This window comes from Schistocerca gregaria, chromosome 3 (genome assembly GCF_023897955.1).
Source record: "Schistocerca gregaria isolate iqSchGreg1 chromosome 3, iqSchGreg1.2, whole genome shotgun sequence".
Lineage (NCBI taxonomy): Eukaryota > Metazoa > Arthropoda > Insecta > Orthoptera > Acrididae > Schistocerca > Schistocerca gregaria.
In genome coordinates, this window is record NC_064922.1 from 861,643,350 (window position 1) to 861,660,447 (window position 17,098).

Consider the following 17,098-nt stretch of genomic DNA (forward strand, 5'->3'; position numbering starts at 1 on the left):
CAAAGATAGCGACATCAGAAAACTAGCAAACTGCAGAGGATGGATGATTGGTGCAATGACAAAGTTGACCCTGAATGTAAATAAATGTAACATATTGCACGCAAATAGGCAAATAAATCCACTACTGTATCATTACACCACTGGTGACAAATCACTGGAACCAGTAACTGTTGTAAAACACCTAGCAATAACGTCAGGAGTGACCTGAAGCAGAATGATCATGTAAAGCAAATTGCGGGAAAAGCATATATCAGGCTGAAATTCATAGGAAGAATCTAAAGAAAATTTATCCACAAAAGAAGTAGCTCATGAAACACTTTTGGGAGATTCTTGAGTACTGCTCTATCGATCTCTGACCCTTACCAGGTTGAATTATTACAAGAGAGAGTCACGAGACGTGCACTGCGTCACACGACAGTTTGGTCAGTGAAAGATAATTAAGATGATGTTCAAAAAACTCCAGTGGTAGATGCTACAACAGAAGTGTTGTGTGTGATGGGGAAGCTTACTATTTAATTTCTGAGGAAGCACATTCTGGGAAGAGTCAAACAACATACAGTATATGATCAAAAGTATCAGACACCCCCCAAAACATATTTTTTTTCATATTAGGTGCACTGTGCTGTCACCTACTGCCAGGTACATCATATCACCAACCTCAGTAGTCATTAGACATTGTGAGACAGCAGAATGGGGCACTCTGCGGAACTCACACACTTCGGACGTGGTCAAGTGATTGGTTATCACTTATGTCATAAGTCTGTACATGACATTACAACACTCCTAAACGTCCCTAGGTCCACTGTTTCCAATGTGATGGTGAAGTAGAAACATGAAGGGATACGTGCAGCACAAAAGCGTACAGGCCTACCTCGTCTGCTGACTGACAGAACGCCGACAGTTGAAGAGGGTCATACTATGTAATAGGCAGACATCTATCTACACCATCATACAGGAATTCCAAACGCATCAGGATCCACTGGAGGTACTATGACAGTTAGGAGGGACGTAAGAAAACTTGAGCTTTCATGGTCAAGCAGTTGCTCATAAGCCACACATCATGCCAGTAAATACCAAACGATGCCTCGATTGGTTTAAGGAGCGTAAACATTGGACAATTGAACAGTAGAAAAACATTGTGTGGAGTGACAAATTATGGTACACATTGTGGCGATCTGATGGCAAGGTGTGAGTGTGGCAAATGCCCTGTGAACATCATCTGCCAGTGTGTGTAGTGCCAACAGTAATATTCAGAGGCGGTGTTGTTATGGTGTGGTTGTGTTTTTCATGGAGGGGCTTGCATTACTTGTTATTTTGCATGGCACTATCACAGCACAGGCGTACACTGATGTTTTAAGCAACTTCCTGCTTCCCACTGTTGAAGAGCGATTAGGGGATGGTGATTGCATCTTTCAACGTAATCGAGCACCAGTTCCTATTGCACTGCCTGTGGAGGAGTGGTTACACGACAATAACATCCTTGTAATGGACTGTCCTGCACAGTGTCCTGACCTGAATCCTACAGAACACATTTGGGATGTTTTGGAACACCGACTTCGTGCCAGGCCTCACCAGACTGACATCGATATCTCTCTGCACTGCAGCACTCCGTGAAGAATGGGCTGCCATTGCCCAAGAAACCTTCCAGCACCTGATTGAACGTATACCTGCGAGAGTGGAAACTGTCATCAAGGCTTAGGGTGTGCCAACACCATGAATCCCAGCATTACTGAAGGAGAGGGCCACAAACTTTTAAGTCATTTTCAGCCAGGTGTCCAGATACTTTTGATCACATAGTGTATTACTTATTCCCACAAACATCTCACAAAATGACTACAATGTGCATACCCGAGAAATTAGAACTAATATAAAGGGGAAGGAGGGAAGGAGGGGGGGGGGGGGGGGGGGGACAGATGGTGGTACCACACATACCCTCCACGACATACCATGAGGTGGTTTGCGAGCTGTAGATGTAAAAGGCCATTTATGGAAGTGCATATGTCTTATAGATTTACTGCATCATACTGGAAGGTGAAAATGAATACTGTCATTAAAGGTTCCACTGTGTTATCATTGTGGTAAAGTCTATGTTTAGTCTACAGTACATGTAAAGATTTGATTCTAGACTAAAATTTAACCACAAGTAAACAACAAAGGCATATGTGCAGAACAGCCTGCTTGTGACAGTTTTACAGCAGCAATTGGCACCAGTGAAATTTGAAAGAAAAAACTATTATTTAAGGTGGCCAATAATTTCTGACATCTGAAAACTATGATACAAACTACTGAAATTTTTCTGGTGGATAGAAATATGACAGAAGACAGCTACATATTAATGGATGTTACTACTGTGATATATATATATATATATAACAAACAAAGTGCTTTGGTTTTGATAGCTAAAAATCCAGTGTATGTCAAAATGTTGTTACAATTTCCTTCTACAAAAAAGCTGAAATGAAAATGAAAACTGCTGGAAACTTTATGGAAAATAGTGACTCAAATCATAAGCATGCTTACATTTCTCATACCCATTATCAAAAAGAACCTCCCATAAAAGTCTACATCATTCTAATTTGAATATAGCATTAGTGGATGTGCAGGAAGTTGCACATGAGCAATATTTTATATTGTGCATGATGCTGATCCTTCAGAGATCATAATGAAAATAATAGTGTGGGTCAGTAGGTCAAAGCTTTTATTATACTTTTTATTCAACTGCAAAAAAGTACTAAATTTAGAAATTTAAAATGATAGTTTCTCTCCACTGACAGACTGGACTTGGTACACAAATGTGGTAAAGGGCCTTATCCTGCCTCCAGAGCCACAGCCCGTATCAGTCTCTCATCGTCCTGAAACCACGTACCCAAACACTGCTTGCATTTAGTGGCCCAAAGAGATACAATCTAATATTTTTAAATCTATGATGCATGGTGGATGCCTGTCAATTAAATTTCACATTTGGGGAATGTATGATCTCACTCCATGACCCCAAATAAGAGCATCAGACAAATTATCCAAATCCTCAGTCACACACAGCTCCTTTATATCTACAATACACCACTAATTTTGTTATTATAACAATAACAAATAACAATGAACTATTGTTCTTATTGTTGTTATTATTATTATTATTATTGGAGGAGTAAATGTAACAACATCACATATAATTGGGGCACTGAGTGACTGAAAGGTACATATGAAAGGCACATTTGTAAGACTGAATATGTCGGTAAGTTTTCGGACGTTGTCTTTCTTCAGAAATAACCCATACAGAACACACACACATATCTATCTGAATAGCTATACTGCAGCCATGCAGGTGTATGTGTGTGTAATATGTACTGGTTTTTCTGAAGAAAATCTTTCTCTAAAATATTACCAACATATTCAGCCTTGTTTATGGTCTTACTGAACACTTGAAGTCTCAACTATATGTTGAGTTGTTCCCTTCACTCATTCCATTACTGCATTTTCATTCCTACAAGGACTTTTCGTTAGGCATAGTCCATATCAATTCAGGCAGGCTAGGAAAAAATCTTATCTTAATAGTCTCGGATGTTACTGAATGTAGTTTATGTTAAAATGAATGGCTAAATAAGGAAGACATATTTTTTTTCTTTTTTGTTTTCTCCAAAAAGAAAATTTGCTCCGAGATACATCCCTCCAAAGATGACACTGTGAATACCATTTTGAAGATGTGAATTTTGGAAAAAAATTTAAAATGCTGTATCTCTGGAACAGCTCTAGACATTTTGTTGTTGTTTTTTTTTTTTTTATTGGAATGATAACTGATTTATGATTACAAAGAAATTCTCCATTTGGACTTATATGTCAAAGTTCTTTTACTATAGTGTTCTGAACATTTTTAATAATATATGAAAAAACTTTTTTCTTCAAAACTGCCAATCCATAAAATTTTGATTTTTTTGTTGGTATTGTGCATTCCCTAAAAAGGAGAGCTTCCACTATTAGGTTGAACAGATTACATAAACAATTGAAATTTTCGCCATACATTAAATCTGTTTCATTGCCATATTATCACATAACAGGCTCATAAAAATCAAAACCTAGCCTTATTTATCATCATTTTAGTTTTGAAAGATGAGTAAGAGACTCATTTTTCAAGCCTTTTAAATGATTTCAAAATGTAGGTGAAAGGTCCACAGACTTAAAAGACTTCAATTTATATAACTTCTGTACACTCTGTTTTGTACTGAGATTAGCCAGTCAATGAACTCAGTATGTGTTCCACTGCTTCAGTGTCTTCCTTTGATATAGAGTGATGCCTTCCTTTTTAACCAAAAGGAACTGGAGCACTTAGTCTTCAAAACATTGTGGACAGGAAGTGAGTACTGATGGCGTTTTCGCTGTCCTTCAGCTGGAAACCTATATCCAGTAGCTTGTCCATGTGGTAGCATAAAGTTCACTACAATTTTGTTTAATCATAACTGGTGTCTATAATTTCTGCAAGTCCACCAGTCACAGTCATACACGCACGCCACAAACATCCCTCTTCTCAGGTTGTGAATCTGAATATTATCCTGCTGTTTCTGAGGTGTTGGATGAACAAACAAAATTTCTTCTTTCCTGCTCTTTAAAGTGTTGAGTTCGCCCATCACTTTGAGACCAAAAATGTGTCTTCTGAAATCCTTTCACAGGAGTAGTTTGTTTGGACCATTCTTCTTTTTTTCTGCTCATGGAATTCTTTGATTTCATCTTGGGACAAAAGAATTAGGGCTGTGGATTTCACAAGTCTCGTAAAATTCTCAGTATTCTGAACTGCAGCTGTATTTGGTCTGGAAAGATTATGTTTTGTAGCATGGTGCTTCAGCATACCTCCTACACCATCACAAGGTCCCTTCCCATGACCAGTAGCACTGTATACCCAAGCACAAGTGACTTACTCAATTCAAACAGCTGGTAACGGTTTTTAAAATGACTACGAGTACTATCAAAAATAATGATGATCTTCTCCGCCCCTGTTTTCTGTTGAGGAATTTTGTGCATTGCTAGCAAAGAAATTAGAAAGAAACAACTTCAGTGAAGACATACATTACTCTTGAAAGTTAAAAAAAATATCTTTTTTTTAAATATAAATCCTGTCCAACTTTAAAGTAGATGCTCTCCTTTACAGAGAATATAATATTACATGGTATTAATCAATAGCAAAAAATCTAACTTTTCTGGATTGGCATTTTTGAAAAAAAAATTCTGTAAATTTAAAAAAATTTTCAAAAGGTGACAATAAAAGAACTTTGACAGATATGTCCAAATAGAGGACACCATTGTAATCAAACCAATTATCTTTCAAATAAAAAAACTCTTAACAAAATATCTAGAACAGTTAGAGAGATGCAGCATTTTAAAATTTTTTCCGAATTTCACATCTTCGAAACTGTTCGCAGTGTTATTGTTGGCGGCCTGTAGCTTGGGGCAGGAATTTTTTGGGAGAAAACAAAATAATACGTGTTTCTTACTTACTCCTGAATTTTAACATAGGCCGAATTCAACAACATCTGAGACTATGTAGGTAACACCCCCTCGTCTGAAGTGATATGGATTATCCACATTTATAATAATAATAATAATAATAATAATAATAATAATAATATTTAGTAGTAGTATTACTGGAGACTAAATCATCCAGACATGCTTAAATTGTACATTCAAATCATATAACAGCACTATAGGGAGAACTACCTTGTTAGATGGTACACATTTTAATCAGGCCAGCAACCACAAGGTCTACTACTTGTGATTTCAGAAGAAAGGTAGAGTACTACAACATAAATGTTTCTACAAAGTAACAAATCCTGGACAGATAGGGAAGAAAAAGCTTCAAAATTTTCTTTATTACATATAACACTTTCTCACTTACAAAAACAATCTACGCACTACTTTTGCAGACATAAAGGAAAATCAATCGGAAGCACAAAGGCACAGTAGCAGTTAGTATCTGACCTGCTTTATCATCTGCTTCTGTTGCACCATCAAACAGTCCACATTCAGCATACCAGGAGGTGCTTCCTCCTGTCTTTTCCTTCTTATCCTTTTTGTTTGGCCTTCTAGAAACAGCAGCTATAAATGTACATGAACCAAAAATCAACACCTCAGAGTGGTAATCAACTTATACAAAAGGGGAAAGTGTAATAATTTAAACTTTAAAACAGTGGAACCTTATAATTTGGCATTTTTCAATGCAATAACTCTGCCATTCCACGACATATTCATGGACTTGTGATCACTTTGGACACGGTAGGAAGAAACTGTTCATTAGCATTAGTACAACTTTAAAAGAAGTGGAGCACAAGAAGTGGGGGAGGAGTAACAGAGCAATGCAGCTTCTGGTGAGTCTTTTGTGCTGAATAGTTGTGAAGAATACCACCCCTGACATCAATATACTGTTTCTTTCTTTATTTACAACTAATGATAATATCAGGGATCCTTCACTTTTATTAGATAAGCATTGCCATTTCTAGTTAGGATATTATTCGAGGTGGGCCTGTTTCATCACAAAGTGTCATATTTATTAAGTGAGCTGATTATGCCACAACAAAAATTAAATGTACATTCCTCTTGGTAACCAATACCACAAATTTATCTCAATATAATAAACTGTGCCTCAATGACTGCAGGTTTACACTCCCATACACAGATATACATACCTTGTATGACAACTTTATATTTTTAGACTCAAACAAATAAAGTTATGTGTTCAAGAGCACAATGTGTCAGGGGTTAGCTTTGCTCCATTTGACTGTGGATCTACCTGCCTTTGGTGACATGCCTTTCACAGGTTATCCTGTTCTGTCATTAGGCATACAATTCATCTACATCTACATCTACATCCATACTCCGAAAGCCACCTGACAGTGTGTGGCGGAGGGCACCCTGAGTACCTCTATCGTTTCTCCCTTCTATTCCAGTCTCGCATTGAACGTGGAAAGAAGGATTGTCGGTATGCTTCTGTGTGGGCTCTAATCTCTCTGATTTTATCCTGGTCTCTTCGCGAGATATACGTAGGAGGGAGCAATATACTGCTTGACTCTTCGGTGAAGGTATGTTCTCGAAACTTTAACAAAAGCCCGTACCAAGCTACTGAGCGTCTCTCCTGCAGAGTCTTCCACTGGAGTATATCTATCATCTCCATAACGCTTTCGTGATAACTAAATTATTCTGTAACGAAGCGCGCTGCTCTCCGTTGGATCTTCTCTATCTCTTCTATCAACCGTATCTGGTGCGGATCCCACACTGCTGAGAAGTATTCAAGTCGTGGGCGAACAAGCGTACTGTAACCTACTTCCTTTGTTGTCGGATTGCATTTCCTTAGGATTCTTCCAATGAATCTCAGTCTGGCATCTGCTTTACCGATGATCAACTTCACATGATCATTCCATTTTAAATCACTCCTAATGCCTACTCCCAGATAATTTATGGAATTAACTGCTTCCAGTTGCTGACCTGCTATTTTGTAGCTAAATGATAAGGGACCTATCTTTCTATGTATTCACATCACATTACACTTGTCTACATTGAGATTCAACTGCCATTCCGTGCACCATGCGTCAATTCGCTGCAGATCCTCCTGCATTTCAGTACAATTTTCCATTGTTGCAACCTCTCGATACACCACAGCATCATCTGCAAAAAGCCTCATTGAACTTCCGATGTCATCCACCAGGTCATTTATGTATATTGTGAATAGCAACGGTCCTATGACACTCCCCTGCGGCACACCTGAAATCACTCTTACTTCGGAAGACTTCTCTCCATTGAGTATGACATGCTGTGTTCTGTTATCTAGGAACTCCTCAATCCAATCACACAATTGATCTGATAGTCCGTATGCTCTTACTTTGTTCATTAAACGACTGTGGGGAACTGTGTCAAACGCCTTGCGGAAGTCAAGAAACACGGCATCTACCTGTGAACCCATGTCTAAGGCCCTCCGAGTCTCGCGGACAAATAGTGCGAGCTGGGTTTCACACGACCGTCTTTTTCGAAACCCATACTGATTCCTACAGAGTAGATTTCTAGTCTCCAGAAAAGACATTATACTCTAACATAATACGTGTTCCAAAAATCTACAACTGATCGACGTTAGAGATATAGGTCTATAGTTCTGCACATCTGTTCGACGTCCCTTTTTGAAAACGGGGATGACCTGTGCCCTTTTCCAATCCTTTGGAACGCTTTGCTCTTCTAGAGAAATTCTAGAAACAACATGAGAATATACAGTATTTGCTAATGATGCTCATGGGAAATAGCATAGTTCTTTTCAAGGGAACTTTTGTCATTAATAATGAGTAATGGTAACAATATGCTATAGCACTGAGGTATCAAGTGATCAATAAGCACACAGAGGAAACTGAAAACAGTGCTATTCTGAAGCCTCCTCCTCTGTCATCTCTGCCTACCATCCTTGGGTCTAACTGACCTGCCCTTCCCCAAACTTGGCTCTCCCCCCCCCCCCCACAATCACCACCAACCCCCCCCCCCCCCCCCCTTCTCGAGGGTGGAACCTTTAAGCTCGAAAGTTAGAGTGTGTCTCTTTTACTTCAACATGTGTATCACAGCAGTGCACATTTCACCTCCTGACAAACTGTAGGTTTGCCGATGACATAGTGCACCATCTGAGGCAGCATGTGTACGTACATGATGAAAGTGTTTCAGTACTTAATCCTTTTGCCTACAGAAAATTTTAATATAGATGGTTGAAATTCTCTCTTTCTCTAGTAGCCTTCTGACCATTACAAAGCCATACACAAATAAATTGAGTTATTTTATCTATTAGGATGGTGGCTGAACTCTGCGCTGTTGATACAGTAACTCGAAAAAGTAACTAGACATTTTTTTAAACTTCTTTATGCCAAGTTGTCATCTGTCTTCAGTTGGTGTAATACAGTGGCCAGTACACTGTCCTCCAAGGGTACTGTCAGTAGTGCCCATGGAAGTGTGACATGACTCCTATTATTTTCTATATACATAAATGATCTGGCAGATGGGGGTGGGGGGGGGGGGGGGGCAAAAAATCTGTAGTTGTTTGCTGAAGATGCCGCGGTATAACATCAATGTTGAGTGACTGTAGGTGGATACAAGATGACCTTGACAAAATTTCTAGTTGGGGTGGTGAATTGCAACTTGCTGTAAATGTAGAAAATTGTACAAGGTGTGATCAATAAGTATTGGGAATTTTTGAATCCTGCAGGTTTTTACATTCTATTTTCAAAACACTTTTAATCTTGTTGGTTCACATGTTCCTAATGTATGTTCTCATTTTCAGCATTTTTGAATATTTAATTTATTGTAGAAAGTTTAAAAAATTGTATGTTTTATGAGTGCTCAGCAAATTTTTATTTACTTAAAAAATGGATCAAAGAATTTGCATTAAATTTTGCTTGAAAAATGGAATAAAGTACAGCACCACATTCAAAATGTTGACTGTGGCTTTTCATGAATCTGCTGTGAGTAAGGTTAGAGTTTACAAGCAGAACAATGTTTTAAAGACGGTCGAGAAGATACTGCAGACGACTACCCCAGGCACCCCAGCACATCAATTACTGATGGCAATGTTGGAGACATACAGAAAACAGTTCTGGAAAATCACAGCATGACCATCAGAGAGATTGTGATGATGTTTGCATATCATTTGGCTCATAGCAAGCAATTTTTTCAAATGTTTTGGCCTTGAAATTTGTAGTAGCAAAGTTTATCAAAAAATGGTTAAATTTCGATCAAAATTACATCACACAGACATCGCTCTGGTATTACTTAATGAAGCTGATAATGATCCAGAACTTCTAAAGAAGGTTATAACAGATGACGAAACATGGGTATGAAGACCCAATCATTCGAACGGAAACTGCCTGAAGAATGCCCCAAGACCAAAAAAAGTTTGACAATTTTGATCACGTGTAAAGGTTATTATTAGTGTTTTCTTTGATTACAATGGGATAGTACATCACAAATTCATGCCTTATGGTTGCATGGCCAATAAGGAGTTTACATGCCATTTGCTTGAACAGGAGGATGAGGATATTGGTGTTTAATGTCCCGTCAACAACGAGGTCAATAGAGACGGAGCGCAAGCTCGGGTGAGGGAAGGATGGGGAAGGAAATCGGCCGTGTCCTTTCAAAGGAACCATCCCGGCATTTGCCTGAAGCGATTTAGGGAAATCACGGAAAACCTAAATCAGGATGGCCGGAGACGGGATTGAACCGTCGTCCTCCCGAATGCGAGTCCAGTGTGGTAACCATTGCGCCACCTCGCTCGGTTTGCTTGAACAATCCGAAGAAAATGACCAGAACTATGGTAAAACCACTCGCAGAAATTGCATCATGATAATGCTCCTGCTCACACTTCAATGCTTTTTCGTGACTTTTTTGGAAAAAAAAGAAAAAAAAATATGTTATGTTGCCAGCATATTTTTATTCCCAAGACTGAAGAGAACCGTGAAAGAATGCCATTTTGCCACCATTAATATGATAAAAACAGAATTGCTGAAGGAGCTGAACATCAAAATGAAAAGTAAGTTCCAGAAGTGCTTCCGAGACTGGAAAAAGCACTGGCATTAGCATGTTAGATCTGAGAGGGATTGCTTTGAAAGTGACGAAGTTGATAATGGTGAACAAATAAAACTACTTATAAGAAAAACAAAAATTCGCAGTACTTTTTGACCACACCTCCTGAGTTTCTGGAGGTGAGTAGGAAAAACAATCCTTAAACATTTGAATACAGCACTGGTAGGGCACTGCTTGACACAGTCACATTGCTTAAATGACTAGGTGTAACACTGCAAAGCAATATGAAGTGGAACGAGCACATCAGGTCGGTAGTAAGGAAGGTGAATTCCCCGTTTCATTTTATTTGGAGGATTTTGGGAAAATTGTGCTCAATTCAAGGAAAAAATTGAACCAATTCAGAAGCCTGCTGCTATATTTGTCACCGGCAGATTCCATCAGCATGCAACTATTTCAGATATGCTTTGTGAACTAAGAACAGGGATCTCTGGAAGAAACATTAACACCTTTTTGGAAGGAACTGTTGTGGAAATTTAGAGGGCAAGTATTTGAAGCCAACAGCAGAACAGTTCTACTGCCACCAACATATATTTCATGTAAGGACCACATAGAAAATATGAAAGAAATGAGGGTTCATGTGGAGGCTTTAGACAGCCGTTTTCCCCTCAGTCTATTTTCGAGTGGAACAGGAAATGAAATGACTAGTAGTGGCACGTTATACCATCCATAGTGCACCATATAGTGGCTTGTGGAGTATGTACGCAGATTTAGATCAGTGACGTTTGTTTCGAACTGTGAAGTTTCAATAAATGTATGTGTCACTTATGTTGCAAATGTGACTGCGATGGATACTAACTTTGTGTCAATTTATGAGAAATATTTAACCAAAGTATGAAGGACAATAAAGAAAGAAAGAATATATGACAAAAAGTGTTCTAAGTTGATGTGACTTACCAAACAAAAGCGCTGGCAGGTCGATAGATACACAAACAAACAAACACAAACATACACACAAAATTCAAGCTTTCGCAACCAACGGTTGCTTCTTCAGGAAAGAGGGAAGGAGAGGGAAAGACGAAAGGATGTGGGTTTTAAGGGAGAGGGTAAGGAGTCATTCCAATCCCGGGAGCGGAAAGACTTACCTTAAGGGGACAAGAGGACAGGTATGCGCGCACGCACGCACGCACACACAGATGCCCACACACACACACTTGTAAAGGCCGAATGTCTGCTTGTGCCTGTGTATGTGCGGATGGATGTGTGTGTGCGCGCGTGTGTGTAAGGGCCTTACTCTTTGCCTTAAATATGTCTGCTTGTGTCTGTGTATGTGCGGATGGATATATGTGTGTGTGTGTGTGTGTGTGTGTGTGTGTGTGTGTGTGTGCGAGTGTACACCTGTCCTTTTTTTTTCCCCTAAGGGAAGTCTTTCCGCTCCCGGGATTGGAATGACTCCTTACCCTCTCCCTTAAAACCCACATCCTTTCATTTTTCCCTCTCCTTCCTTCCTTCCTGACGAAGCAACTGCCAGTTGCGAAAGCTCGTAATTCTGTGTGTGTGTGTTTGTGTGTTTTGTTCATGTGCCTGTCTGCCGGCGCTTTCCCGCTTGGTAAGTCTTGGAATCTTTGTTTTTAATATATTTTTCCCATGTGGAAGTTTCTTTCTGTTTTATATATATTAAAAACAAAGATTCCAAGACTTACGAAGCAGGAAAGCACCGGTAGACAGGCACAATAAAATAACACACACACACACACACACACACACACAAAATTTCGAGCTTTCGCAACCGGTGGGTGCTTCATCAGGAAAGAGGGAAGGAGAAGGAAAGATGAAAGGATGTGGGTTTAAGAGAGAGGGTAAGGAGTCATTCCAATCCCGGGAGGGGAAAGACTTACCTTAGGGGGAAAAAAGGATAGGTATATACTCACACACACACACACACACACACACACACACACACACACACACACACACATCCATACATGTATATACAGACATATTTAAAGGGCATATTGGCCTTTAAATATGTCTGCTTGTGTCTGTATATGTACTCATAATGTTACATTCCATCTACAAGGAGGTTAGCAGAAGTGCTCCACAACACTACCTTCCGATATCACATACATCAATTTGCTGTAGAATCTAAGAAAATATTCTAAACTTAGACACAATAAGCTATCTTGAACAGCATGACCCACTCAGTGCCACCCAGTGTCGATTCTGAAAACATCAATCATGTGAAACCCACCTTTCACTTTGCTCACAAAACATACTGAAGGCTTTGGATCAAGGCAGTCCGGTGGATGTAATATATCTTGATTTCTAAAAAGCATTTGACTCAGTACCTCACCTAAGGTTTGACAAAAGTATGATCACATGGGGCATCAAGTGAAATTTGTGACTGCATTGAGAGCTTTAAGGTAGGGAGGACACAGCACATTATCTCGGATGGTGAGTCATCAACAGATGTGGAAATAACTACAGATATGCTCCAAGGAAATGTTTTGGGACCTTGCTGATCATGTTGTATAGCAACGACCTTGCAGACAATATTAATAGTAACATCAGACTTTTTGCAAATTATGCCATTATCTGTAATGAAGTACACCTGAAGGAAGCTGCATGAACATTCAGTCAGATCTCGACAATATTTCAAACTGGTGCAAAGATTGTCAACTTGCTTCAAACAATCAGAAACGTAAAATTGTGCACATCCTAAAGTGAGGAAAACTTAGTATCCTATGATCACAACAACAATGAGTCACTGTTGGATTCGGGCAACTCCTGCAAATACATGGATGTAACACTCTGTATGTATATGAAATGAAATTTTCGCATAGATTGTTGTGGGTAAAGAAGGTGGTAGACTTTGGTTTATAGGTAGCCAGCTGGAGAAGTGCATTTAGCCAAAAGAGATTGCTTACAAATCACTTGTGTGATCAGTTCTAGAACATTGCTCAAGAGTGTGGGACCTGTAGCAAATACGGCTAACAGGAGGTACTGAATGTAAACACAGAAGGGCAGCATGAGTTGTGTCAGCTTTGTTTGATCCGTGGCTAGAGTGTCACAGAGATTCTGAAGGAACTGACTTGGAAGACTCTTGAAGACAGACAAAGTATTCCGAATGTTTCAAGAACCAGCTTTAAATTATGCCTCTAGGAATATACTACCCCACACTCTATATGTGAATGTAATGTGATGAAACACTTAATAACTGGTACATTAGGACATACCCCTTGTCATGCACCTCACGGTGGTTTGCAAGATTTAGATACATATGTAGATGCAGGTGTAGAGCTATCTTCTAGTATCTCATTAAATAAAAAGTGTTTCATTAACTAGTAAGTGTACAAATACCAAAAAAATGTATGTGTAGCATCCTTGCAGTATGTTAATGAATATTTATTTCCATTTGTCAAAAAAGTTAAAAGGTTTATCTGATGTTATTGAAATTAAATTTTTCTTTGGATGGAACAATGGAAAGTCCAAGTTGGAACATAAACAATATTATGTAAAGCAGAGATTGTCACTTACCATAAAGATGGAGCATTGAGTTGCAGGCAGACACTATGAAAAGACTTACAAATTGACATTTCAGCCAAAGACTACTTCATAAAGGACCACCCCCCCCCCCACCCCCCACCCCACACACACACACACACGCCCTCATGCACACAGGATCGCTACATTCAGCCAGAATACAATTGTGTCGTGTTGAATGGTAGCAGCAATCCAGATTGCAGATTGGAGTGAGGATGTGCGAGGCATAATGGTGTACGGATCGGAAATCAGAAAGGGGAAAGGGGGAACCAGCACTGCACGGAGGAGAATGGAGAATGCAGGGACAATATGGTGGCATTATAATTTCTGTATTAGCATTTTTAGGAGGTAAATGGAGAAAAATAATTTTGCTGCAATGAGATGAACATCTTATGGTAAATGTTACAAATGGTTGTGAAAAATGTGTATGTGTGTGTGGCATCAATCAAATAGAGTTACTAATTTAATGTAATATTTTCAATTGGTGCATACTTAATGGAACTTTTCAAAAATGTCTATTCAATATCTTATGTTCACATAAATGCTTGTTACTTCCACATATATTCATTATACGAAAATTTTTCAGTTTCAAATGATTTGAATTAAAGGTTTGTAATCAGTAGCACACATTGCTGATAGCTATTATTTTCATAATTTTGTTAAATTTTCTTAGAATAAGATGGTGACTTTTTCATTCATGTTTGTTTAATTTTGAGATTGTTTTTGAATTTATCATTTTTGAAATGGGAAATAATGTCACATATTGCACAAATTTCATTGAGTACTATTATTATTATTTATTATTATTTACATTTTATGGCCTTCATTGGACCACTGTAGCCAACTTCATACAAATAATTTTTCAGTTTCCTATCAGCCCAGTACTACTACATTCTCTCGCATCTCAACCTTCTTTCTTCATTGGAAATCACCCTTCCTATTATCTGTTTGTTGATTCTCATTTGCAATCTGGTTTGTTTGTCTGTGAATTTCCTGATTTTGTCAGTTTTGTTTCTTAGGTCTTCCAGTGTAATCTGTAGCTCATCCATACCTTCCTTGATTTCTGTAATCCACTTAATGTTGCACTTACTATTCCAAAATTTTTCTGTTATTCTCCTGATGATTCTGTTCTCTGGTGTTCTGATTACATGTCTGAAAAATGAAATGTATTTCTCCCTGATTGTACTCACTACTGGTTCTATTTCCTTGTAGACCGTTCATTTGTAGCTACTCTCCAGTGTCCATCTTTCTGGTACAATTTGTTGATGCACATTCTGATAATTCATCAAATTTAATCAACAAATGTGCACATTTGGCACTTAGGTACATCTTCACTGCATACACAGTTATTCCTGGTATTTTTCTGATATGTTTTGCATATTTTTGGCTAATGTGATTTATACAATTATATACACTATACTGATCTGTGTATCTTGAAATACATATATTTTAATGATATTTTCTTCATACAATATAATCAAAATTTTTAGCATGGGCAGTCTGATCTAAGAAAAACTCACACTACTTTTGGATGAAAGATGTAATTATGAACATTTTGTATTTGTTAAAATTCTGCAAAGACATGTACGGTAAGGTAACAATAATCATTATTGTGATGAAACACCTTTAATATTTGCAATCTGAAAAAAATTAATTGCACAATTTTTTTTAGTTGATACAAAATTTAATGAATATCAATTTTCTCTCTTCGGCAATGACTAATTATTACAACCTTTGAAGTACTCCAACATAAATTGTGTTGATAAGCAGAGTTTTGTCATACTAATATTTCATCTTGCATGTTCAGATAGTTATAGTTTGCTTATAACTTTAATGTTGTGCTTATACAAAATGACACAGCTATTAACTGAAAATTTTATATGAAACTTTTGCCACGACACACATTTTTGTCTTGCTTCAGGACAATTTTAAAACAGTGTATCTGTCTACCAGCAAAAGCTGTTTTCTTTAGAAGAAGAAGAAGAAGAAGAAGAAGAAGAAGAAGAAGAACATAAATAAATTTTTCTCATGATTTTTTTTCCAGAACATTGGATGAATAATTTTTTAGGAATAAGTTTTCATAGTTACATAGCATGGCTTTTGGCTCAGTGGTACTCTACAAATCCGAAGGTCTAGAGTTCGATCCCCTGTCAATCCTACGATTTTTACCTTTCACCTATCACTTCTGGCAATGTTTGCTGATGGAAAAAATGTCAAGTTAGACCATGGTTCAGAATCCAAGTTAAAATTTGGGCCCTCATAACTGGCAGGGTATATCAGTCAAAGGTTGGAAGATTGTATTATAAGTACCAAATTTAGGTCAAATACCACCTTTTGGGAAGTTCTGGCCTTTTTACACACACACACACACACACACACACACACACACACACACACACACACTTCTTTTTTTGCAGTTCTTCCATCTATGTCGCAAACTGATGTCATTCATGGAAATATTTTATATTATGAGGTAACCCATTAGTAGTGTCTTAAAACAAACAACTGTGAAGTTTCAACAAATCTGTTTACCAGTTGCAAATGTGACTGTGATGGAAAATAAATGTCCATTTGTGTTCCCGAACCATCTCCATAATAATTGGGTGTCGATTGAACCCAAGAGTAAACAAATTTACAGGACCACCTCTGAATTGCTTCCATGTTGTTCTACAGATAACATAAGAAGACAAGTATAAAAACTCATTGTATATTCGTTTTTGAGCACTTACCTTCCCAATGAAAATATAAGATGCCATACTAGCATTAGATTTGATACAAACGTACCATCAACAACTGAAACTGTCGCACATTTTAATTTTCATTGACAGTCTCTTTGTATGTTGTTAAAGGCATCAAAATAAATGTGTAATATGGAAGCGTTTCACACTGCACTTTGAATTCTGCAGCTCCCCTACGCAAAGTAACAGTCTCTGTAACTACCACGTAACTGGTTGCTATTATTTTCTCAAATCAACCATTACCCTACAGCTTCGAATTCCAATCTGTAAATACCTCACAAAATAATCACTGGAAC

The 17,098-nt window shown here is 38.1% G+C and overlaps 1 protein-coding gene across 3 annotated transcripts in view; it reads right to left on the reverse strand.

Annotated features, from left to right (window-relative positions):
- The window catches only part of LOC126354875 (rho guanine nucleotide exchange factor 26-like), a 444,136-nt gene that overhangs the window by 60,373 nt on the left and 366,665 nt on the right, over positions 1-17,098 (reverse strand). For all 3 annotated transcript variants that reach the window (XM_050004883.1, XM_050004882.1, XM_050004884.1), the window contains one exon: positions 5,965-6,081. In XM_050004883.1, coding sequence (XP_049860840.1) covers positions 5,965-6,081 — 117 coding nt within the window. The remainder of the gene's footprint in view (positions 1-5,964; positions 6,082-17,098) is intronic.